Here is a 27394-nt window from a genome sequence, read left to right on the forward strand (position 1 = left end):
CTGAAGATGAACAGATAGAGAAAGTGTATGAGGATATTGAAAGGGTAATGCAGTATGTAAAGGGGGACGGAAATCTAACAGTCATGGGCGACTGGAATGCAGTTGTAGGGGAAGGACTAGAAAAAAGGTTACAGGAGAATATGGGCTTGGGACAAGGAATGAAGGAGGAGAAAGACTAATTGAGTTCTGTAACAAGTTTCTGCTAGTAATAGCGAAAACCCTGTTCAAGAATCACAAGAGGAGGAGGTATACTTGGAAAAGGCCGGGAGATACGGGAAGATTTCAATTAGATTACATCATGGTCAGACAGAGATTCCGAAATCAGATACTGGATTGTAAGGCGCACCCAGGAGCAGATATAGACTCAGATCACAATATAGTAGTGATGAAGAGTAGGCTGAAGTTCAAGACATTAGTCAGGAAGAATCAATACGCAAAGAAATAGGATACGGAAGTACTAAGGAATGACGAGATACGTTTGAAGTTCTCTAACGCTATAGATACAGCAATAAGGAATAGCGCAGTAGGCAGTACAGTTGAAGAGGAACGGACAACTCTAAAAAGAGCCATCACAGAAGTTGGGAAGGAAAACATAGGTACAAAGAAGATAGCTGCGAAGAAACCATGGGTAACAGAAGGAGTACTTCAGTTGATTAATGAAATGAGGAAGTAGATACATGTTCTGGGAAAATCAGGAATACAGAAATACAAGTCGGTGAGGAATGAAATAAATAGGAAGTGGAGGGAAGCTAAGACGAAATGGCTGCAGGAAAAATGTGAAGACATCGAAAAAGATATGATTGTCGGAAGGACAGGCTCAGCATACAGGAAAGTAAAAACAACCTTTGGTGACATTAAAAGCAACGGTGGTAACATTAAGAGTGCGACGGGAATTCCACTGTTAAATGCAGAGGAGAGAGCAGATAGGTGGAAAGAATACATTGAAAGCTTCTATGAGGGTGAAGATTTGTCTGATGTGACAGAAGAAGAAACAGGAGTCTATCTAGAAGAGATAGGGGATCCAGTATTAGAATCGGAATTTAAAAGAGCTTTGGAGGACTTACGGTCAAATAAGGCAGAAGGGATAGATAACATTCCATCAGAATTTCTAAAATCATTGGGGAAAGTGGCAACGAAACGACTATTCACGTTGGTGTGTAGAATATATGAGTCGGGCGACATACCATCTGACTTTCGGAAAAGCATCATCCACACAATTCCGAAGACGGCAAGAGCTGACAAGTGCGAGAATTATCGCACAATCAGCTTAACAGCTCATGCATCGAAGCTGGTTACAAGAATAATATACAGAAGAATGGAAAAGAAAATTGAGAATGCGCTAAGTGACGATCAGTTTGGCTTTAGGAAAAATAAAGGGACGAGAGAGGCAATTCCGACGTTACGGCTAATAATGGAAGCAAGGCTAAAGAAAAATCAAGACACTTTCATAGGATTTGTCGACCTGGAAAAAGCGTTCGACAATATAAAATGGTGCAAGCTGTTCGAGATTCTGAAAAAAGTAAGGGTAAGCTATAGGGAGAGACGGGTCATATACAATATGTACAACAACCAAGAGGGAATAATAAGAGTGGACGATCAAGAACGAAGTGCTCGTATTAAGAAGGGTGTAAGACAAGGCTGTAGCCTTTCGCCCCTACTCTTCAATCTGTACATCGAGGAAGCAATGATGGAAATAAAAGAAAGGTTCAGGAGTGGAATTAAAATACAAGGTGAAAGGATATCAATGATACGATTCGCTGATGACATTGCTATCCTCAGTGAAAGTGAAGAAGAATTAAATGATCAGCTGAACGGAATGAACAGTCTAATGAGTACACAGTAAGGTTTGAGAGTAAATCGGAGAAAGATGAAGGTAATGAGAAGTAGTAGAAATGGGAACACACTTAACATCAGGATTGTTGATCACGAAGTCAGTGAAGTTAAGGAATTCTGCTACCTAGGCAGTAAAATAACCAATGACGGACGCAGCAAGGAGGACATCAAAAGCAGACTCGCTATGGCAAAAAAGGCATTTCTGGCCAAGAGAAGTCTACTAATATCAAATACCGGCTTTAATTTGAGGAAGAAATTTCTGCGGATGTACGTCTGGAGTAGAGCATTGTATGGTAGTGAAACATGGACTGTGGGAAAGCCGGAACAGAAGAGAATCGAGATGTGGTGCTATAGACGAATGTTGAAAATTAGGTGGACTGATAAGGTAAGGAATGAGGAGGTTCTACGCAGAATCGGAGAGGAAAGGAATATGTGGAAAACACTGATAAGGAGAAGGGACATGATGATAGGACATCTGCTAAGACATGAGGGAATGACTTGCATGGTACTAGAGGGAGGTGTAGAGGGCAAAAACTGTAGAGGAAGACAGAGATTGGAATACGTCAAGCAAATAATTGAGGACGTAGGTTGCAAGTGCTACTCTGAGATGAATAGGTTAGCACAGGAAAGGAATTCGTGGCGGGCCGCATCAAACCAGTCAGTAGACTGATGACCAAAAAAAATAAAATATCTGTGGGGCCGACGTACGCCGCTGATGGTTATGGAAGACGCCGTAACGGCTGTACGATACGTGAATGCCATCCTCCGAATGACAGTGCAACCATGTCGGCAGCATATTGGAGGGGCATTCGTCTTCATGGACGACAATTCGCACCCCGATCGTGCAGATCTTCTGAATGACTTCCTTAAGGATAACGACATCACTCGACTAGATTGCCCAGCATGTTCTCCAGACATGAACCCTATCGAACATGCCTGGGTAGATTGAAAAGGGGTGTTTATGGACGACGTGACCCACCAACCACTCTGAGGGGTCTACGCCGAATCGCTGATGAGGAGTGGAACAATCTGAACCAACACGGCCTTCATGAAATTGTGGATAATATGTCACAACGAATACAGGCGTGCATTAATGCAATAGGACGTGCTACTGGGTATTAGAGGTACCGGAGTGTACAGCAATCTGGACCACCATGTCTGAATGTCTCGCTGTATGGTGGTACAACATGCAATTTGTGGTTTTCATGAGCAATAAAAAGGGCGGGAATTAAGTTTATTATGTTTTCTCTATTCCAGTTTTCTTTAGACGTTCGGGGAGTATCGGAACCGAGGTGATGGAAGACTTTTTTTGATGTCTGTATTTATCATTTTTGCTCCTCGTGTAACGCCTCATGCTCCTCAAAGCTTTTTCTAATGCTTTGAATATCGGTGTCAAATTTTCAAATGTGTGTGAAATCTTATGGGACTTAACTGCTAAGGTCGTCAGTCCCTAAGCTTACACACTACTTAACCTAAATTATCCTAAGAACAAACACACACACACCCATGCCCGAGGGAGGACTCGAACCTCCGCCGGGACCAGCCGCACAGTCCATGATTGCAGCGCCTCAGACCGCTCGGCTAATCCCGCGCGGCCCCATATAATCATGCCGGGTGATACGCCAGTATGGCGATGACGAATAAACGATTCCAATGTGCGTTCACCGCGATATCGCCAAACACGGATGCGACCATCATGATGCTGTAAACAGAACCGGGATGACGTTTTGCCATTCATGCACCCAGGTTCGTCGTCGAGTGCACCATCGCAGGCGCTCCTGTCTGTGATGCAGCGTCAGAGGTAACCGTAGCCATGGTCTCCGAGCTGATAGTGCATGCTGCTGCAAACGTCGTGCAGCTGTTCGCGAAGATGATTGTTGTTTTGGAAACGTCCCCATCTGTTGACTCAGGGATCGAGACGTGGCTGCACGATCCGTTACAGCCATGCGGATAAGATGCCTCATCTCGACTGCTCGTGATACGAGGCCGCTGTGATCCAGCACGGCGTTCCGTATTACCCTCCTGAACCCACTGATTCCATATTCTGCTAACAGTCATCGGATCTCGACCAACGCGAGCAGCAATGTCGCGATACGATAAACCGCAATCGCGATAGGCTACAACCCGACCTTTATCAAAGTCGGAAACGTGATGTTACGCATTTCTCCTCCTTACACAAGGCATCACAACGACGTTTCACCAGGCGACGCCGTTCAACTGCTGTTTATGTATGAGAAATCGGTTGGAAACTTTCCTTATGTCAGCACGTTGTAGGTGTCGCCACCGGCGCCAATCTTGTGTGAATGCTCTGAAAAGCTAATCATTTGCATATCACAGCATCTTCTTCCTGTCGGTTAAATTTCGCGTCTGTAGCACGTCATCTTCGTGTGGATCTGGCCAGGTCACTACTGACACCCCGACAGGGCCAAGCACGGTAATCTGGTGTCAGGAAATAGTCGACTGGAGAGTGCAATGACTGTTGCTTTCAGTGGTGTCTACGTGAAAGCGACGAGCGTATAGGTGTGTGCTGGAAACCCGGTGAACTGCGTGTTCCAGAGCTCATTCGTCCACGACATGTGGGGCAGCATCCCAGGCTAAGGACAAACACACACACCCATGCCCGAGGGAGGACTCGAACCTCCGCCGGGACCAGCCGCACAGTCCATGACTTCACCGCCTTAGACCGCGAATGTCGGTAAAACAGCATAAATATTGGAAAGCGCTGGTGACAAATAACATCCTTGTCTAATAATTCTTCAGGTTTCAGTCGCAACTACACTGACGGAAAAAAACCCGTAATACCAAAAAATAGTTGAACTAGTGCAATGAAATTTTGGGAATACATTTGTATACGAAACATATTGAAGCGATTACCATTGCAAGACCAGAGGTTAACGTAAGCACGAAATATGCCATTGAAAATGTGAAATTCTGGTACGTTAATAAACGGTGTAACCTGCCAGAATGTTGAATGCTACCAAGAAAACGTCTTGTGTCACGTGTCAGCTTGTGAGATGGACTTCCATGCCTGTTGCATTTGGTCGGTCAACAGAGGAGGAGGGCGAGATAAGTATTTAACGTCCCGTCATTAGAGACGGAGGGCAAGTTCGGATCAGGGAAGGATGGAGAAGGAAATAGGCCATCCTCTATCAAAGGAACCATCCCAGCATTTGCGTGAAGCGATTTAGGGAAATCACGGAAAACCTAAATCAGGATAGTATGATGCGGGTTTGAATCGTCGTCATCCAAATGCGAATCCAGTGTGCTAATCATTGCGCCACTTCACTCGGTCCAGTCAATACAGGGGCGGTTAATGCTGGTTGTGGATGACGCTGCAGCTATCGTCCGACAGTGTCCCATATGTACTCGTTTGGGGACAGATCTGGTGATCGTGCAGGAAATCGCACATGTCGACATTGTACAAAGCATGGGCAACATGCCGAACTCTATAGAGCATATTGGGTTCGAAAAGCTGCATTTGGGCGATGGTTATCCTCCTGGGAAACACCCCCCGGAAAGCTGTTCATGAAGGGCAGCACAGCAGTTCGAATCAGCGGACTGATGTACAAAGGTGCAGTCAGAGTGCATGGGATAACCATGAGAGGGGTCATGGCGCCTCAGACCATAGCTCCAGGTGCAGGTCCAGTGTGTGTACTAAGCAGACAGGTTGGCTGCTAACCAGCACTCGGCTATCGCTGGCACCACGGCAGAGCAGACCAGCTTTCATCAGAAAACACGACAGACTTCCACCCTGCCCTCAATGAGCTCTCGCTTGACTCCACTCAAGTCGCAAATGACGGTGGTTTGGGGTCAGTGGAATGCACACTACAGGGGTCGGGCTCGGAGCTGTCTTTACAGTAACCGATTTGCAACAGTTCGTTGTGTCGCTGTTGTTCCAGTTGCTGCTGAAATAGCCGCTATGGCTGCAGTACGATGGGCCAGAGCCATACGCCGAACACGATGGTCTTCCCTCTCGGTAGTTCCACGCGGCCGTCCGGGGCTCGACCTTATTGCGACCGTACATTTTCGTGACCACCGCTGGCTACATTCCTGCTGAGTCTTTCAGCAGTATCGCAGAAGGAACATCCAGCTTCTCGTAGCCCTATTACACGACCTTGATTGAGACGCCCGCTAAACCCGCTGGGCAGTACAGGTAATTAGTATAGCGGGAAGGGCCAAATAAAGCTGGGGTCAGTTTCGACTTGTAATTTAATAACACATTTACAACCAAAGCGGCACATAGCCGAACCTTTACCAAACGCAACTCTTTCACGGCTGAAGGCCACCAAATAAGACATCTTAAAAATCAACAAGATAAAAATGCAGTTAAAATAGCAAATAAAATAATTTAAAAAAGACATATACCATAGCTAGGTGGAAAGCCCCAAGGCAAAGTAGATAGAGCAAAACAGATAATTAAACACCGATGGGAAAGAGAATAAAGACAACGGCACTCAGAAGCCCCCAGGGACGTCGGTCTGCGCTCGTTCACTTAGGTGAGACAGCTGGTGAGCCCAACTGCACTTGATCCGTCGGAATCCAACCAGGAGACAGCCACGGACCGACCTACACAACGACTTGCTAGCCATCAATCATTACATGAGAACGCAACCACAAAAGGTTACGTGATAATCCACAATGATCTACATATTAGCTGTCAGAATTACACACCAAGCTGGACAGCGACAACAGGTGAGGAAAGGACGCGCCTGAAATTAGGTTAGTGGCCAGGGCAGGTAACCGGAACACTAACAGCCACAAGGCAGAAAATTCCGCTGGTGCACTCGAATTTTAGTCAACCAATATCGTTACTTGCACCGCATGGTGGCTAAATTTCGGCAATAGAAACACTCGGCATTGCTCACAGGAAAACCTCCCCAACAGCGAACCACCGAAACGAACCACCGCAACATGAATGGACGTGGCTTGGGTATTTGATAATGTTACTTAAAATGCGTCTTGATTGGAAATTTTTTTTTATTCATATGACCGCTTTCGGTTCATTCAGAACCATCTTCAGATCTGATATTTCAGTTACAGGAGTAACCCGTCCAAATCCAGCAACTTTCACATGCTGATGTGACGTAGCATGTGAAAGTCGCTGGATTTCGACGGATTACTCCTGTAACTGAAATATCAGATCTGAAGATGGTTCTGAATGAACCGAAACCGGTCATATGAAAAAAAAAATCCTATCAAGACGGATTTTAAGTAACATTATCAAATCACTGATTGCTGTTATCCCGTAAGACATTATGTTTGTTTTGCAAAATTTGGATATTTGAAACACTACTCAACTTTGACGTCCTGGGTCGGTGAACCACGAAGCTCGCAGCGATCGGGCAGCTCCACTCCGACACTGCGCAGGGACTGCCAGCGGACCCAGCTGACTGCACCGCGCGGAGATAACTTCCCTGGTCCGCAGCAACCGACCGACTCCCCTCACAATGTCGACAACATCTAAAATCGTCGTCAGTGGAAATAACGCCAACTGCACACACGAACTGACAAACACTTGCACGAAGACCTGAATAACACACAACAGTAACCAAGCACGCACGAAGACAAATCGGGAGTCGATGCACACACACACACACACACACAGCCGACTCATGAACGATCGGCGAGCCAAAGCGCGTCGTCCGGTAGGACGACCGACCGACGATCCACCAAGACCGTGGCTCGGCTCAAGTGATGCGTGGCGGCAATGGTCGAGCGAACCATGTCGACGCAGACCTCACTGCTGCTCCAACCCGACTGCACTGGTGAGTGCCGCATTGCAACACCTCGACTGGCAGGTCCGGACTGGGCTCCAGACACGTTCCAACTGACTGGCAGACCCGAACTCGAGACCCGAACTGCCTACGACAAACAACGACCGGGAAGTAACAGCAGTCGAGCAAAGATACTACGAGAAGGGATACATCGATCGATACGCCCTGCTAGCGCCGGTCACGGTCAGGCAAAGCAGAAACTCAGTGGCAGTTTTCTTTTTTTGGTCATCAGTCTACTGACTGGTTTGATGCGGCCCGCCACGAATTCCTTTCCTGTGCTAACCTACTCATCTCAGAGTAGCACTTGCAACCTACGTCCTCAATTATTTGCTTGACGTATTCCAATCTCTGTCTTCCTCTACAGTTTTTGCCCTCTACAGCTCCCTCTAGTACCATGGAAGTCATTCTCTCATGGTTTAGCAGATGTCCTATCATCCTGTCCCTTCTCCTTATCAGTGTTTTCCACATATTCCTTTCCTCTCCGATTCTGCGTAGAACCTCCTCATTCCTTACCTTATCAGTCCACCTAATTTTCAACATTCATCTTTAGCACCACATCTCAAATGCTTCGATTCTCTTCTGTTCCGGTTTTCCCACAGTCCATGTTTCACTACCATACAATGCTGTGCTCCAGACGCACATCCTCAGAAATTTCTTCCTCAAATTAAAGCCGGTATTTGATATTAGTAGACTTCTCTTGGCCAGAAATGCCTTTTTTGTCATAGCGAGTCTGCTTTTGATGTCCTCCTTGCTGCGTCCATCATTGGTTATTTTACTGCCAAGGTAGCAGAATTCCTTCATTGACTTCGTGATCAACAATCCTGATGTTAAGTGTGTTCTCATTTCTACTACTTCTCATTACCTTCGTCTTTCTCCGATTTACTCTCAAACCTTACTGTGTACTCATTAGACTGTTCATTCCGTTCAGCTGATCATTTAATTCTTCTTCACTTTCACTCAGGATAGCAATGTCATCAGCGAATCGTATCATTGATATCCTTTCACCTTGTAATTTAATTCCACTCCTGAACCTTTCTTTTATTTGCATCATTGCTTCCTCGATCTACAGATTGAAGAGTAGGGGCGAAAGGCTACAGCCTTGTCTTACACTCTTCTTAATACGAGCACTTCGTCCTTGATCGTCCACTCTTATTATTCCCTCTTGGTTGTTGTACATATTGTATATTACCCGTCTCTCCCTATAGCTTACCCCTACTTTTTTCAGAATCTCGAACAGCTTGCACCATTTTATATTGTCGAACGCTTTTTCCAGGTCGACAAATCCTATGAACGTGTCTTGATTTTTCTGTAGCCTTCCTTCCATTACTAGCCGTAACGTCAGAATTGCCTCTCTCGTCCCTTTACTTTTCCTAAAGCCAAACTGATCGTCACCTAGCGCATTCTCAATTTTCTTTTCCATTCTTCTGTATATTATTCTTGTAACCAGCTTCGATGCATGAGCTGTTAAGCTGATTGTGCGATAATTCTCGCACTTGTCAGCTCTTGCCGTCTTCGGAATTGTGTGGATGATGCTTTTCCGAAAGTCTGATGGTATGTCGCCAGACTCATATATCCTACGCACCAACGTGAATAGTCGTTTTGTTGCCACTTCCCCCAATGATTTTAGAAATTCTGATGGAATGTTATCTATCTCTTCTGCCTTATTTGACCGTAAGTCCTCCAAAGCTCTTTTAAATTCCGATTCTAATACTGGGTCCCCTATCTCTTCTAAATCGACTCCTGTTTCTTCTTCTATCACATCAGACAAATCTTCACCCTCATAGAGGCTTTCAATGTATTCTTTCCACCTATCTGCTCTCTCCTCTGCATTTAACAGTGGAATTCCCGTTGCACTCTTAATGTTACCACCGTTACTTTTAATGTCACCGAAGGTTGTTTTGACTTTCCTGTATGCTGAGTCTGTCATTCCGACAATCATATCTTTTTCGATGTCTTCACATTTTTCCTGCAGCCATTTCGTCTTAGCTTCCCTGCACTTCCTATTTATTTCATTCCTCATCGACTTGTACTTCTGTATTCCTGATTTTCCCGGAACATGTTTGTACTTCCTCCTTTCATCAATCAACTGAAGTATTTCTTCTGTTACCCATGGTTTCTTCGCAGCTACCTTCTTTGTACCTATGTTTTCCTTCCCAACTTTTGTGATGGCCCTTTTTAGAGATGTCCATTCCTCTTCAACTGTACTGCCTACTGCGCTATTCCTTATTGCTGTATCTATAGCGTTAGAGAACTTCAAACGTATCTCGTCATTCCTTAGTACTTCCGTATCCCACTTCTTTGCGTATTGATTCTTCCTGACTAATGTCTTGAACTTCAGCCTACTCTTCATCACTAGTAATTTAAATTAACGTTGTGAGGTGGAAGTACGTTAAAAACAGGGTGTAAGAAACATGATGGCGGGAACGCGAGCCACGCACGGTTCGTTGACAATGGCGCCTTTGTCGCCCTACAGGCATTCTTGGCTAACATCAACGCACCACGTCCAGTCTGAAAGGTAGTTAACTATCACGACCGTTACCGCGTGTGTTTGCAGCAAACCTGATTTGTATCCTCGCGGTGGCGCTGCTACCGCCACTCTTAGGGGACTGGCGTGAAATTTCAACAGACATCATCTTTCAGATGTAGAAACACGCCTAACAGCTGTCGCAGCTTTTGCACAACTACTTCCTGGTGTTGCGATTTTTTTCCATTTCCCCACCACCAGTCACAGGATAAAAGACAATCAGTTTTCTCTTCAGAGTATAGTGCAGTGGTGTCAGTGTGGTATGGACACATTCCTGTGACAGACATTACAGTTTGCAGGGTCACCGAGTTTGCAGCAGCTGGTATGCTTCTAGGTGGAGCTCAGCGGTCTGGTCGCTGGGACCGGTCTAGAGACTCCAGTGGGCGCTGGAGGCAGCGGCTGGAGCGCTGGACAGAGGCAGCTCATCTGCCTGGCCAGGGCGGCCCTGAGGAACGCCAAGGTGCTGATCATGGACGAGGCGACCGCCAACATCGACCACGAGTGAGTACAGTGCCCAGCTCTGCCCTAAGCAGTCCTCAGACGAGGGAAGGGCAGAAACCTGCTTGTGATGTGGGGGAATCGGCGCCGTTTCATATTCGGCATAGCTGAAGGTTATACGGGTACATATCACAACCTGTCACGCTATTTACGGTTTATTACTTTTATAACAGAATACAATAAAACATTCTTTCATCACAAAATATTTCTTTCGTTTTGTGGTCGGTTTAGATCTGTATGATCGTCATCAGGCATACCTTTCATTCCAAACTAGTTCATAAGACAGAAAAACTTGTACGCGAGATGGGCGCCGTTAAAAGATGCAATAAGATAACAAAACTAACAGTATTCTCAGTCACCCTGCAATATAGGTCAGTTGTGTTTATAATAGTTTTATTATGCTCTTACATCTGTTGACGGTACCTGTCTCGGTTTTAAATTTTTTGAAATCACAATGAAATGGATACCCTTAGCTGCATCAGACGTTGATATAAGTCAACGGGGACAGTTGAAAATGTATGTCCCGACCGGGAGTCGAACCTGGGATCTCCTGCTTACATGGCAGATTATCCATCTGAGCCACCGAGGACACAGAGGATAGTGCGACTGCAGGGACTTATCTCTGGGACGTCTCCCGTGAGACCCACATTCGTAACTTATTGTCCCGCACCAAATTCCTAGTGCCCCTGCCCATCATATTCATTACTCGCTTCTTTACCGCCGATTCTGTGTCCTCGGTGGCTCAGATGAATAGAGCGTCTGCCATGTAAGCAGGAGATCCCGGGTTCGAGTCCCGGACGGGAAACAAATTTTCAACTGTCCCCGTTGACTTATATCAACGCCTTATGCAGCTAAGGGTGTTCATTTCAATGTAATTTCATTCTAACGAGCTGCATGGTCACATGTCCGAAAGAACAGATACCATATACATATATATTTAAGGTTTTCTGTTTCGTTTGATGCAGCCAGCAGGAATGATCAATATTCACAGATTTGATCAGAACGATCAATCGAAGCAAAAACGTCTAGGAAACATGCGCTCTAATGTGAATACTTTAAGAGCTATGAAAAATTGTTCACTAGAAGAGAGGAGTTTCACAGTATCGAAGATGAGCAAGTGTTCATAGCTCTTAAGAACTGTATTTTAGAGCCAATGGAATTATCGTTTATGTCATGTCCCTGATTACTGACCATTTCTCCTGCGAATGACAAACGTACCTGATGATAAAGATCGAAACCAATTGTAAAATAAAAGAAAATGGTTTGCGATCGAAGATTTATAACAGTTTTTAGCTGAGTACCTGGCGTTGCTCAGGTATGTATTCACTCCACTTCCATTAGCACAATTCCTCCTTCCACCTCTCTTTGCTCGTCCCCTCCGCCCTCCTATATGTCCATATCCTTCTGTCCTCTCTCTCTGTTCACCTCTTCCAGCCCCATTGTCTATCTCCCTCTGTCGGTCTCTCTGTCCATCTGCTACCTCTCCATCACTCTTTCCATGTGCTCCTTCCCAGTTTCTCTGCCCTTATGCTCCTGCCCCCTCTGCCTACCCACTCATTCCACCGCTGTTCATCTGCTCCTTCCCCCTTTGTCCATCTCCTCCACCCCCTCCTCTGAATCAATCTCGTCCTGCCCCTCTATCTCCTCCTCTACTTCCTTTATCTCTTTCTCCACCGCTCTCTTTTCATATCCTGCTCTTTCCTTCCTCTGTCCACCTCCTCCTCTTCCCTTTCTATGTTCATGCTCGTTCCCCTCTCTGTGTCCATCTATTCCTCGCTCATACCTATGTTCACATCCTCCTTTCTATCCATTTCTACCTCCACGGATGTCTCTCCACATTATGACCCCCTCCTCTATAGGACGTTGCTGGTTCTTACCCTCACAGTATTTCTTTCAACTGAGAAAGTAATATGAGTACCAAGTTTGGCCGAAATTGTGCCAGTGGTTTAGGTGTAGATGTGGTACATACATACTCACATACATAAGTACATCCATTTTTATAATAAATATATTGTATGACATACGAAGTGTTTTGAGCCATTGATGTTCATCTTCAGCAATCAAGCAATTCGCTGCAGTACCAGCTACGTTACTGAGGCAGCTACAGAGTAAAGTATCGTTAGTTCGTAGTGTTGTGTTGGCAGAAGTGCCAACACAGTGTTACTAGTGAAGGCCGAAATGCACGCGTTTTAGCTCACGTAGGCTGGCGTGAGGAGGGAAAAACTATACTGACGTGAGGTCTGGAACATGACAAGGAATTAGAATTCAGAAAGCGGACGTAATTAGTTTGATACTTAACTTTAATCCATTAATGATGAACGTCGCTCTTGACGGTACATGATTCACAATATTATCTGTTCAGAATACGTTCTTAAAGTAATTATAGTAACTGAATATGGCGCCTTGCTAGGTCGTAGCAAATGACGTAGCTGAAGGCTATGCTAAACTCGCGTGTCTCCAAATGAGAGCGTATGTAGCCAGTGAACCATCGCTAGCAAAAGTCGGCTGTACAACTGGGGCGAGTGCTAGGGAGTCTCTCTAGACCTGCCGTGTGGCGGCGCTCGGTCTGCAATCACTGATAGTGGCGACACGCGGGTCCGACGTATACCACCGGACCGCGGCCGATTTAAAGGCTACCACCTAGCAAGTGTGGTGTCTGGCGGTGACACCACAAGTAGTCCAGTGGCGAGGCTGTTTATTAGTTCGACGTCATGTGGGTACTGCAGGTTTTACCTCCGGCTGATGTGATATCAGAGCACCTGTCTCAGTTTCGTTGCACATTTTCATGATGTTAAACCGCATTTCAGTATTTAGTAGGTTCCATACGAGATTTATTCAATAACACGAACACAAGACAACTGCCACACATGTAGCGACGATTTCTGCGAGTGTAGTGTGCTAACATGTCAGTTCATATACATAGTGAGATGTTATCTATGATGTAATGTGCTATGTACAGGCTCATCTATCACACAGTGAAGAGACAAACGCGATTTAAAAATAAAATAAAGTTTGAAACGGCAAGAATGCAGGTACTTCACCATCAGTATCCCAAAAACAATCTGATCGTCATCTAATAGGTCCTTAGAATAAACTTGAGGAAGTATAATTCCCGCTAAAAGGGGTCGTTTACAAAACTCCTGTTCCATCAGTTACTGAGAATCGCCCGTCGGTGTGGGACCCTTAAGAAGTTTATGTAGTTAAAGTGCGAGAGTTACAGAATTGCTAAGCAGACGCGATACAAGGAAAACATTGATACTTCCTGGCAGATTAAAACTGTGTGCACGGATGACTGCCGTCCGATACAGGACCCGTTTACTGATGCTCACTTTTGTTTCTACCGTCACGACTTTTGTCTGTGAACATCTGCGTCTGTACTCCAAAAGCCACCATCCGGTAGGTGGCGGAGCGTGCATGACATTGTACCAGTGTCATTCCTGCCTCTTGCTCTTCCTTTCACGTATGGTACGCGGGGACAAAAGAGAAATTGTGGTACACCTCTACATGAGACCTGATTTCTCTGATCGCCGTTGTTCCGCGAGATGTGTGTTAATGGAGGGCTGTTTTTCCAGGAATTTAGAAAAATTTTCGTGGTCGAACAATGTCTTCCTTGAATGAAATTTTCACTCTACAGCGGAGTGTGCGCTGATATGAAACCTTCTGGCAGATTAAAACTGTGTGCCGGACCGAGACTCGAACTCGGGGCCTTTGCCTTTCGCGGGCAAGTGCTCTACCAACTGAGCTACCCAAGCACGACTCACGCCCCGTCCTCACAGCTTTAATTCCGCCAGTACCTCGTCTCCTATCTTCCAAACTTCACAGAAGCTCTCCTGCGAACATATCAGCGCACACTCCGGTGTAGAGTGAAAATTTCAATCTAGAAACATCCCCCAGGCTGTGCCTAAGCCATGTCTCCGCAATATCCTTTCTTTCAGGAGTGCCAGTTCTGCAAGGTTCGCAGGAGAGCTTCTGTAAGGTTTGGAAGGTAGGAGACGAGATACTGCCGGAATTAAAGCTGTGAGGACGGGGCGTGAGTCGTGCTTGGGTAGCTCAGTTGGTAGAGCACTTGCCGGCGAAAGGCAAAGGTCCCGAGTTCGAGTCTCGGTCGGGCACACAGTTTTAATCTGCCAGGAGGTTTCATATCAGCGCACACTCCGCTGTAGAGTGAAAATTTCATTCAAGGAAGACATTGTTCGACCACGAAAATTTTTCTAAATTCCTGGAAAAACAGCCCTCCATTAACACACATCTCGCGCAACAACGGCGATCAGAGAAATCAGGTCTTATGTAGAGGTGTACCAGCAATTTCTCTTTTGTCCCCGCGTACCATACGTGCAAGGAAGTGCAAGAGGCAGGAATGACACTGGTACAATGTCATGCTCGCTCCGCCACCTACCGGATGGTGGCTTTTGGAGTACAGACGCAGATGTTCACAGACAAAAGTCGTGACGGTGGAAACAAAAGTGCGAATCAATAAACGGGGCCTGTATCGGACGGCAGTCATCCGTGCATACAGGCTCTACTCCGCCACTGCGGAGTATGCATTACGAAATATAGTGCGGTGTAGCGGCAGGGTAATTTTGTTTATACCTCACGGTGTTCCCTACTGTACGAGTGCAGCCAGATGTAGCCTGGCGCCAGTGAACTGTTTCCTGTTTCAGGACGGATGCGATCATCCAGAGGACGTGGCGGAAGCTCTTCGCCAGATGCACAGTCATCATCATTGCCCACAGAATCAACACCGTCATGGACTGCGACAAGGTGCTCGTCATGAACAACGGAAAGGTTGAGGTAAGCGGCCGTTGCGTTCTTCTATACAGGTTAATTTATATCGCTAGGTGACTCTAAAGAGAGACGAGCTTTTTATTCAACTGTAACTGCAACTGCTTATCCCTTCTTCCGCTTTTAATTCGACATTTGTTTCACTTCCAACAAGGTTCACCGATGGTGAGCGATTGCCTATTCACGATTTTCTAATTAACGTAATTTTTATTATGTCTTTAAATACCTTTCCTACCACACAAACGTCACTTACACTAACCGAGAAGAGCAGTGTGTACCATCAGACTGCGTATTTGTATTGTTTGTTTCTTACTATATATTCATATTTATGTTTTATGTCTGTGTATTTGTCCTGTGTCTTTTTATTTCGTATTTGTATTTTATGTATTTGTAATACAGTTACAACACTAAGAAAAAAATGGTTCAAATGGCTCTGAGCACTATGGGACTTAAACTTCTATGGTCATCAGTCCCCTAGAACTTAGAACTACTTAAACCTAACTAACCTAAGGACATCACACAACACCCAGTCATCACGAGGCAGAGAAAATCCCTGACCCCGCCGGGAATCGAACCCAGGAACCCGGGCGTGGGAAGCGAGAACGCTACCGCGCGACCACGAGCTGCGGACAACAACACTAAGAGAGGACAGTCATGTACACCATACAGCTTAGTGTAGTTGTGTTTTTTATTCATTATTCTGTACTTATTTTCATATTGTGTACCACAAACGTCACTTACACTGAGGGGGAAATGGATACGCATTATTTGTCTTAGGGCATTCATATTTTGTATTCACTTTCAGAATATTTTACCAGGAGTGTCAGTTATATTAAGGGAGATCAGTCTTGTGCATCATCCATCTTTGTATATTCTTATTTTGTATTTTTTGTGAATTTTCTTATTGTATGCCATGAACATTACTTACACTAACAAGGGACATTGATCGCATTGGTAGTCTTTGTGTATTTCCATTATGTTATGAATCGTACTTTTATTTTATGTGTTTGTACCACAAACGTCAGCTTTACTCAATCATGTGTGCGCTACTTATCTATGTGTATTCGTATTGTACACTTCTTACTGATATTTTGTATTCATGTTCTCTACCACAGAGGTCAGTTACACTAAGTGTAATGTACCTCTGTATATACGTATTGTATATTTTGTGTTATATACGAACATTCATAATTAAACTACGTTTATAAAGACAAGTGCCAGAAGATAATTTGTAAAGCACAGCACTTTCAATAACAGGAAATATATTTACGTTTCTACACTGAGCATGTCCAGTGGGTCCGTGGTTGCTTTACTACAGGGATTTGAAATCCGTCATTGTAGGTACTGAAAAGTGCGGATTTCTTTTAGAATAAGCGTTTCGATTTATTGCTTTAAAACATCTTCAGTGATAGGGAGCGAAACATAATTGCGACTAAGTCTCGCATCTACATCTAAAAACAGTTAGTTACAAAATGTATTGTATGAGTTTTACATACAGCAACTTTGTCTGACTTACGATTACATCTCCAAGAGTAGTCTGCATGTACATTTTCGAGCTATTCAAGCAGTTGGCACTGATATTTTTACCCTAATTTCACGTTTGCTAGCAGCACTCCACATTTCCTGAGGTGATATACGAAAAATATTTCACCGCTAGTATTTACAGTAGTTTGCGTTCTCCCAGATACCTGTCATAAATTAATTCGGATGTTTAAGAATACCCACATACAGCATTAATGGCACTTTTCCTGTATCAGTTATGCCGATAAAATATCTAGCAGCGACACTACGAAACGCCGCGAAATGGAACTGGTAAGGTCAGTTGTAGGAAAGGCGAGCGGTCGACTTCGGATTATTGCCAAAATTCTAGGGTAGCGCACCTTATGAACACGTGAACCAGAACTCCACCGACAAGCTTTCAGAGGCACCAAAACGTATCTAGAAAATAAGGGCCCTAAAAGCGTATTTTAGGAACCATGGAAGTGATTGCATTATTCTACTGTGACACTAAGGGTGATTTCACGCAATGAAAGGGAGAATGTAAAGATTGAAGAACTCATTTATTTAACAGTTGAATATTGAACAACGCTTTCCTTGCCATTGCCAGTCTACATTTTATATCCTCTCTACTTCGACCATCATCAGTTATTTCGTCCCCAAATAGCAAAACTCCTTTACTACTTTAAGTGTCTCATTTCTTACTGTAATTCCCTCAGTATCACCCGACTTAATTCGACTACATTCCATTATCCTAGTTTTGGTTTTGTTGATGTTCATCTTTATCCTCCTATCAAGACACTGTCCATTTCGTTCAACTGCTCTTCCAAGTCCTTTGCTGTCTCTGACAGAATTACAATGTCATTGGCGAACCTCAAAGTTTTTACTTCTTCTCCATGGATTTTAATACCTACTCCGAACTTTTCTTTTGTTTCCCTTATTGCTTGCTCAATATACAGATTGAATAACATCGGAGAAAGGCTATAACCCTGTCTCACTCCCTCCCCAACCACTGCTTCCCTTTCATGTCCCACTACTCTTATAACTGCCATCTGCTTTCTGTAGAAATTGTAAATAGTCTTTCGCTCCAATTTTTTCCAATACACCATATTATTTCCCACTTTTCTTGCTACAAAACCTTATTTTGAACATAACCTCCGTTGAAATCGACGGCCCTACGCCACCCTGCTGGGAGTACGTGCACGGTACCACAATATCGGTCGACGCTGGAGCCGACGTCTCGCTGCGGCAGTAACCTCCCCATCACCCACGTAATGCATCCCTCGGACTGCAATCTTTATTGTTCCAAACAGATTGTCCTTCGTCGCTCCTTACGGCCTTCTGTCAGACGGCGAAGAACACGGCGTTCACACACCTCTGAGCACCCCATCTGGTGGACGAGTCTGTCAGCACTACGAACAGAGACGTGCAGTTGCGCAGCCAGATGTTTGACTGTGATCGATCCATCACCTCGAATGAGAGCGTCTGCGCGTTCCAATACGTCAGGAGTCACAGACGTGCGCCGCCGACCAGCACGCGGGAGCTCGCACAGGTTTGCGACGATGACACACGCCACGCCCAACGACTCACCGTGCCTTTGTTCACTGGCAGGTCTCCGTAAACTTCCCGCAAGCGCTCTGGTTGTCCGCCAAAAGAAACCCAGTGACGAGTGTCTGTTCGGAACGCGCCTCAGTTACAGACGCCACTTTGAACGCTACCCATAGCGCCGACAGCGACTGGAACTTCTCTAAAGTATAGGGGCTACAGCGGGAATATCGCACCGTGTCCCACTCTGCACTACTTCTACCGAAACAGGTCGAGAAAAAAAAATACGTCGCTTTACTTACTGAACGGCCCTCGTAACATTCATTTGCTGCTGTAATCAGTGCTTGTTTCAGAGCCCTCCAGTAGGCTTGTGGGTGTCTGACGTCAGTGTGTGAGCCTGTGCACGTGTTGTGTGTTCGCAGCAATTCGGCCACCCGTACCAGCTGCTGAGGGAGCCCGGGGGCGCTCTGCACCGGCTGGCAGCGGAGGCCGGCGAAGACGTCCTCCAGAGTTTCCTGGAGCGCGCGAGGCAGGTGAGCGAAACAGGACGACGGCAAGCCAGCGTGCCTAACCTCCCCTCCTGTCCGCACCAAAGAGATAGTGCGTGCCTGACACCATTCCACTTTCGGGGCGATCGAGGGCGATATGAAAATAGAAGCAAGGAACTTCAAAACGCCACCACCGCTCTAGTAGAACATTTATTCAGATTCAGTGCTCTGCAAAATTACGTTGCTACCTTCGGATCCGTAAAGAATTGACCGAGGAAGCACAAAACAGGGTGCCATATATACATAAATTTTTTAAAATAATATGCATCCATAACATGTTAATACTAGCACGAATCCTTTACAGAAGAATGGAAAAACTGGTAGAAGCGGAACAAACATTGGTAGCAGTTACTTCTGTAAAATATGTGGGAGTACGCGTACAGAACGATTTGAAGTGGAATGATCATATAAAATTAATTGTTGGTAAGGCGGGTACCAGGTTGAGATTCATTGGGAGAGACCATAGAAAATGTAGTCCATCAACAAAGGAGGTGGCTTACAAAACACTCGTTCGGCCTATACTTGAGTATTGCTCATCAGTGTTGGATCCGTACCAGGTCGGGTTGACGGAGGAGATAGAGAAGATCCAAAGAAGAGCGGCGCGTTTCGTCACAGGGTTATTTGGTAACCGTTATAGCGTTACGGAGATGTTTAGCAAAGTGGCAGACTCTGCAAGAGAGGCGCTCTGCATCGCGATGTAGCTTGCTGTCCAGGTTTCCACTGGGTGCGTTTCTGGCAGAGGTATCGAATATATTGCTTCCCCCTACGTATACCTCCCCGAGGAGATCACGAATGTAAAATTAGAGAGATTCGAGCGCGCACGGAGGGTTTCCGGCAGTCGTTCTTCCCGCGAACCATACGCGACTGGAACAGAAAAGGGAGGTGATGACAGTGGCACGTAAAGTGCCCTCCGCCACACACCGTTGGGTGGCTTGGGGAGTATAAATGTAGATGTAGATGTAGATGTAGAAGCCTACCTCGGGGAAAATCAGTTTGGATTCAGGAGAAACTTATCAACATGCGAGTCGATATAGAACCTACCCATTCTCATAGAAGATAGGTTAAGGAAAGGTAAACCTCTGTTTGTAGCATTTGTAGACTTAGAGGGAGCTTTTGACAATGTCGACTGGAATACTCTCTTTCAGATTCTAAAGGTGGCAGGGGTAAAATACAGGGAACGAAAGGCTATATACAATTTCTAAAGAAACCGGATGACAGTTACAAGGGTCGAGGGTCACGAAAAGCAAGCACTGGCATTGAGACAGGGTTGTAGCCTATCCCCGATGTTATTCAATCTGTATATTCACCAAGTAGTAAAAAAAAAAAACAAAAAAATGGAGGAGGAATTAAAGGCCAGGGAGAAGAAATGAAAACTTCCACATTTGCTATTGACATTGCAATTCTGTCAGAGACAGCAAAAAACTAGGAAGAGCAGTTGAACGGAATGTACAGTCTTGAAAAGAGGATATAAGATGAACATCAGTGAAAAAAAAACGAGGGTAATGGACTGTAGTCGAATTAAATCGGGTGATTCTGGGGAAATTAGATTAGGAAACAAGACAATTAAAGTAGTAGATGAGGATATAAAATGTAGACTGGCAATGGCAAGAAAAGCGTTTCTGAAAAAGAGAAATTTGTTGAGGTCGAGTATAGATTTAGATGTCAGGAAGTCCTTTATGAAAGTATTTTTGTAAAGTGTAAAAAAAATGGTTCAAATGCTCTGAGCACTATGGGACTCAAAATCTGAGGTCATCAGTCCCCTAGAACTTAGAACAACTTAAACCTAACTAACCTAAGGAAATCACACACATCCATGCCCGAGGCAGGATTCAAACCTGCGACCGTAGCGGTAGCGCGGTTCTAGACCGAAGCGCCTAGAACCGTTCGGCCACAGCGGCCGGCTGTAGAGTGTAGCCATGTGTGGATGTGAAACATGGACAATGAACAGTTTGGACAAGAAGAGAATACAAGCTTTTGAAATGTGGCGCAACCGTAGAATGCTCGAGATTAGATGGGTAAGTCACGTCACTGATGAGGAGGTACTAAGTAGAATTGGGGAGAAGTGGAATTTGTGGCACAATCTAAGAAGGGATCGGTCAGTAGGACGCATTCTGAGGCATCAAGGGATCACCGATTTAATACTGGGGGGAAGCGTGGGGGGTAAAAACCGTAGAGGGAGGCCGAGAGATGAATACACTAAACAGATTCAGAGCGATGTAGGTTGCAGTAGTCACTCGGAGACGAACAGACTTGCACACGACAGAGTAGCATGGAGAGCTGCATCAAACCAGCCTCTGAACTGAAGAACACAACATGTCTTACGCGCTACAGTTCAAAGAATCTTGTCCATGTCTACAGTAATTCCAGTCTCATAATACACATTCCAAAAACATACACAGCATAGTATATAGGCATGTCAGAAGTAAAACCAGGATTATATAACAAGTCATACAAAGTGCACCGAATGCACACGCTCATGCATCCGCATATAGACTGAGACTGGGTAGTAAATGTGGCAGGTATTACAGTCTGCCACCAGGTGGCACTGCAATTACAGCGTTTTGTGTAAAGCCTAAGCACTAATATAAATGCATATACAATATAATTATTCACAGAATGATACATTTTTTTATATTTAAAAAGAAAATTTACTAAAAAGTAAATTTTAGAACAGTATTATAAAGTAAATTATTTTAAGAAAGTGCTTTTAATATATAAGAATTTAAAAATCTTAAAAGTTTGTTCCTCCTAAGCTAACGAAATTGAGCAGTTATCCGCCATGTCCAGTGTAGTCAAAAACAAATGGGAGTGGAATGACAGGTAATCATGATACGAGTGTGCATTTTTTTTTAGCTGACTGAAAATTGACAGTTCTGGGCGCAATATTTTCATTCATCAATCACTCATTTGGTAAGTCAGCTTGTTTTGTTAGAGACCAATTTTCTCTTCTCATAGCAGTAATCCAGTTCGCCGTCAGCAGCTTCTTTCTCCATGGAAACCTCCACTGAGATGACAAAGTGATGGGATTGTGATGTGGACATGTATAGATGGTGGTAGTAGCGAGTACACAGGGTATGAAGGGGCAGTACATTGGAGGGGGGGGGGAGGAGCTGTCATTTGTGCTCAGGCGATTCGCGTGCAATTGTTTCCGGCGTGATTATGTCTGCACGACGGGAATTACCAGACTTTGAATGTGGAATGGTAGTTGGAGCTGGACACATGGGACAGACTATTTGGGAAATCGTTAGGGGAGTCGGTATTTCAAGAGTGTCCCGACAGTAACAAATTTCAGGCATCACCTTGTAAGGGGTCCGTGATCCCACGATCATAGATGCTAATATCCGACACCCAGGTCGATAGCAGACAGGAGTCGATTGTCGAGCGCTGCAGGAGGCATTGATACTAGTGTCGAGGGAGAAATAGAACTGGAGAGACGGGCAAGAATGGTGGTCGAGTAAGTAGTAAACAGTAAATTCACCAGACTATGACAGATGAGCGCGTCCCCCTGATCGTCGTGGGGTGGACCCTCATCGATACCGATTCGCGAGTGATACGAAACCGAAAGTGACGAGTGCCGAATTACGCGTTCCGCGTCAACCGCGTCGGCCAGCAACAACCATGGATTGCAGTGAGGATTGTTGTGAATGTTAACCATCATCATTGCCTGTGACGAAGTACATAAAATAGGCAACCAATAAAAGATATAACCGTAATTAGACGTGAAAGGCGAAGGTAGCAACTGCCTCAGAATTTGTGTGTTCGTAGAAAATATAGTACAGTTTGTACATCGCAACCTTTATGGTTTTTAATAATAGACAAACTCTCAATAATTAGCTATTCCGTCTCTGAACAGCCGCAGTCGAAATACCCCCGAAACCATAGCAGAAAAACTGATACCCTTTCATGCATTAAGCACATGGTCATATAATCATAATAATTAACTGTTTGGCGGCTTCGGTAAATCACAAAACCCAATAAAGGAATTTAAACGGGGGTGTTTCAACCCCTCACCACGAGCAACGCAGTGGCCGACGGCCTCCACTTAACGGCCGAGAGCAGCGGCGTTTGCGTAGAGTTGTTAGTGCTGGCAGACAAGCAACATTGCACGAAAGAGCCGCAGAAATCAATGTGGGTCGTACAACGAACGTACCCTTTTGGCGTTATGGGCTGTGGCAGCATACGACCGAAGCGAGTGCTTCTGCTAATAGCACGACATAGCCTGCACCGCCTGCAGCGCCTGCAGCGCCTCGCGACCACGTCGGTTGGACTCTAGACGACTGAAAAACCGTGGCCTGGTCAAATGAGTCCCGATTTCAGTTGTTAAGAGCTAATTGCACGGTTGGAGCCTTGACCCGAGTTATAAACAAGGCACTGTGCAAGCTGGTGGTCGCTCCATAATGCTGTGGGCTACGTTTACGACGAGTAGACTGGATCTTACGGTCCAACTGAACAGATTATTGGCTGCAAATGGTTATGTTCGGCGACTCGGACAACATCTGCAGCTATTCGTGTTCCCAAATAACGATAAAATTTTTATGCGTAGTAATGCGCCGTGACACCGGAACACACTTGTACACGACTAGTATGAAGGACATTCTGGGCAATTCGAGCAAATCATTTGGGCACCTTGATCAACCGACATGAATCCCATTAAACATTTATGGAACATAGACTATATATATATATATATATATATATATATATATATATATATATATATTTTAAGATGGTATCTGTTCTTTCGGACATGTCCGAAAGAACAGATACAATCGGTGACCATGCAGCTCGTTAGAATGAAATTACAGTGAAATGAACTCCCTTAGCTGCTTAAGGGAATCGGCAACGCGCCGCGAGTAATGACTATAATGGGCGGGGGCACTACGAATGCAGTGCGGGTCAATATGTTGAGAATGTGGGTTTCGCGGGAGGCGTGCCAGAGATAAATCCCTGCAGTCGCGCTATCCTCTGTGTACTCGGTGGCTCAGATGGACAGAGCGTCTGCCATGTAAGCAGGAGATCCCGGGTTCGAGTCCTGGTCGGGGCACACATTTTCATCTGTCCCCGTTGACGTATGTCAACGCCTGTAAGCAGCTAAGGGTGTTCATTTCACTGTAATTACATAGACTAGAGGTCAGTTCGTGCATAAAATCCTGCACCGGACTCACTTTCGAAATTATGGCCTGCTATAGGGGCAGCATGGATTTCTGCAGAGGACTTCCAACGACTCGCTGAGTGCATGTCGCATCGAGTTGCTTCTTCACGCCGGACGAAGGAGGTCCGATATGATATAAGGAGGTATCCCATGTCTTTGTCACCACAGTGTGCGCTAAAATAATAGATTCAGCTGTTCACATAACACGCAGAAGTTCTTCCCGTGCTGGCAGGTAAGACAAATGTGGAAGACGACTGACGCAAAGTATCCGTAAGCACTACGCACTTGAAATATTAAATATTCGTAGTTTGAAAGCTTGTATGCGGGCATCTGTGCGCTGCGCAGTTTGCAGGCACGATTTCGAAGAGACATGTGGCAACTGCTTGTCTTAGGATATCACATCTGAAGTCCCTCGCTTTGAAAACAACCACAGTAAGAGCACACAGTTCTGGCGGCTGCTAGCAGAGTGTGGCACCGCCCCACACGTCCGCAGCTCGTGGCCTACTCGCTGGCATTGCTGCCTCTGGATCACGGTGTGCCGGCTTCGGTACCCGGCCGGGTTGGGGATTTTTCTCTGCCCGGGGACTGAGTGTTTGTGTTGCCCTCATTCATCATCATCATCATCATCATCATCACCATCATCATCATCATCATCGTGCCTCAACCTTGAGAGCTGGAATGAGCACCCTCTCATATTTCTATCTTACTCTGACTAATTCGATTTTCCTCTCTAATGGCATGCGGTGAAAAGTTGCTATTCCTTCACACGCAGACTTCCCACGCAGCATCTCTCGTCACCCGGGTGGTCCGGTGACAGGCGGGTTCTGCTGATCTTGAAAGGGTTAAGCTGACAGGTGTGAGGGAGTCTAGTGGATGCTTTCCAGACGCCGACATTGTAATAAGAGCGGCGGCGACACGCCCATAGGGGCCTGACGGAGCGGCTGGGCTAGAGATTCCGTTACTTCGCAGAAACTTAGTGAAAACACTTTCTGGCGGGCTACCAGCGAGGCGTGGGAATGACTTGTGTTCCCAGGCAGTCTTGGCGGGCAAATTCCCGCGTTTTCGGCAAAATCATAACTGTGATTGGCTTGCTCATGGAATAGCTCAGTGATGTAGCAAAATCGGCGCAGAAATTGGCGCCAAGTATATCCACTGGTGGAATAGTACTGCGTCGGCAATAGAGGAGAATTTTCCGCCGGTTTTCGAGTTGCTGATTGGAACGTATAACCACGACCATTGTCGTGGGGGCGGGAATGTTCTGTGTTCGGCTTGTACGGGTGCTCTTGAGAGAGTCGTCTCTCCCCTTTCGGTCGGAGTAGGTTACAAGACTGATCTCTCGCTGCTCTGGACACCCTGCCTTCCGTTGTCTAATATACTTTCATTTAATTGTAACTGTTTGACGAAGTTGCTGAAGTTTCGACTTGAACGTAAATTTCCGAGTACAGCTAGCAATTGAGCGTTCTGCGTACAAGCAGCCTATGTTGTCCGTCTTGAGCAATTTTGGCTAACGTTGACTGTATCGGAGTTACTGTGTGACTTCACCTGTTAAAATCAACCACTGTACCATCAGTGATTCTGTGGCGAGCCTTCTCCGTCTCCCTCAGAGGCGTATTTGTGTTGCTAGGAAGTCTTTAGTCTGCAACAACCAGACCAGGAGAATTTGTTTCGGGCTATACTCGCGACATTATCATCACCACGACGGGACATCGAAGCAACCAGCCATCGCCTCCGGTATGCCAGATTGTGTCCTTGCAGTTAAGAAGACAGCTTGGTAATATAAGTCCACAGCACCTGCAAATCAAGGAATTTTGCTAGGTGATAATCAGAGCTCAGCAGAGCGCGCCTGTTCGTCTTTTCTAACTTTGTTCTGTCTTGGGTGTTCATTGTCTGAGTTATCACTACTGTAGCAGCAATTAATGTTGGGTTGGCTGGGTGTTTCTCTTAAGATTTGAGTTGCAAGGAAATGGCTCCACATACAACTTCGTCATAAATGTGACAATCTAGTTTATGGACCAACTTCACCTTCACAGCATTTATTTGAATATCCAATTTGATGTATTGTAAATGTTTCATGTGTTTTGTTTATTATTTTGAGTTCAGTCATAATAAATCAAATTGTTATTTTGGACAGAACTTTCATTCTGTTAATCGGTAGAGCAACCCTTTCATTTCTCACTACGTTAATGAAACTTTCCTTTATCTAATTAATTTCTGTCCAATTTTCTACTCCACTTGCAGGGTCGATTACAGTCAGTTCGCGTTTCTTCTTAATCCATGTGCAACAGCAAAAGTCGGAGTTAGAAAAGGGGGAGGGGCTTAGAGCATCATTTCAGTATGAAGATTCGAGAAGAATTTAGTGCTAAATACACTGCTAGCCCCGGCACCTCGCAACCTCTCCTCTCTCTCTCTCTCTCTCTCTCTCTCTGGCTGAGGCTGACCGCTGCCTCACTGAACGTCCTTCCTCTCTCTCTCTGGTGTTCCAGACGTACCAGCGGAACGCCGCCAAGTACGACGGGGACGAAAGGCCTGCGTATTCCGTCGACTGACTATCAAATGGAGCTGCAAACGCAGCAAATTTCTGAAGCGGCTTACTAAAAGGCCAACAAGCGGATCGATGGTGAAGCTGCGGACAAAACATGGGGTCAAATCTGACGAACGAACCTCTAGATGATAAGATTATTTGCTACCTGCAACTTCTCAAGCGGCATTATGTATAAGCTAGCTCACGTCTTGCTTGCTTGGTTCCTTCTCCATTGCAATCTTAAATTACACACAAAAAGAATGCAACCTGTCAGTAGAATACCAAACAGATACAGCCTTTTTACATGTTTTTAAGGGGCTCCGGAACGCCCTATACTTGCAATGTTAAAATAACGCTTATAAATTACATCTTTCCTCACAAAGTATTTGAGGTAGGATGTTGAACTTTTTACAGATTATTTATTGGAATATGGGCTACAACTTAACACAGGGATTTTACAGAATTTTAGTTCAGTTATTAAAGATGATTTTTTTTCAATTGTAATGAAAATTCACAACTTTTTTTGCAATTTTTTATTTATATATTCAAAAATATACAGTTTTTTGGAAAAAGGCTGTGTTAAATTATGCAGAAGGTACTGTGTAACATTTACTGAAAGTTTTAAACAAATATGTTTGGAAGATCCTTAGAAAACATGTAATTAGTATGAGAAAATAAAAGTTTTGGGAATCGAGCGACAAAGATTGGATTAACTTTTTA

General features: G+C 45.1%; 1 protein-coding gene across 1 annotated transcript in view; it reads left to right on the forward strand.

The window, feature by feature from the left end:
• LOC126210384 (uncharacterized) overlaps nt 1-26964 on the forward strand; it is a 93042-nt gene extending 66078 nt beyond the window's left edge. The window contains exons 8-11 of the mRNA XM_049939614.1: nt 10466-10632; nt 15291-15420; nt 18876-18986; nt 26637-26964. Of these exons, the coding sequence (XP_049795571.1) occupies nt 10466-10632; nt 15291-15420; nt 18876-18986; nt 26637-26699 (471 nt within the window). The 3' untranslated portion in view covers nt 26700-26964. The remainder of the gene's footprint in view (nt 1-10465; nt 10633-15290; nt 15421-18875; nt 18987-26636) is intronic.
• Nucleotides 26965-27394: the final 430 nt, after the last annotated feature.

This window comes from Schistocerca nitens, chromosome 10 (assembly GCF_023898315.1).
Source record: "Schistocerca nitens isolate TAMUIC-IGC-003100 chromosome 10, iqSchNite1.1, whole genome shotgun sequence".
NCBI lineage: Eukaryota > Metazoa > Arthropoda > Insecta > Orthoptera > Acrididae > Schistocerca > Schistocerca nitens.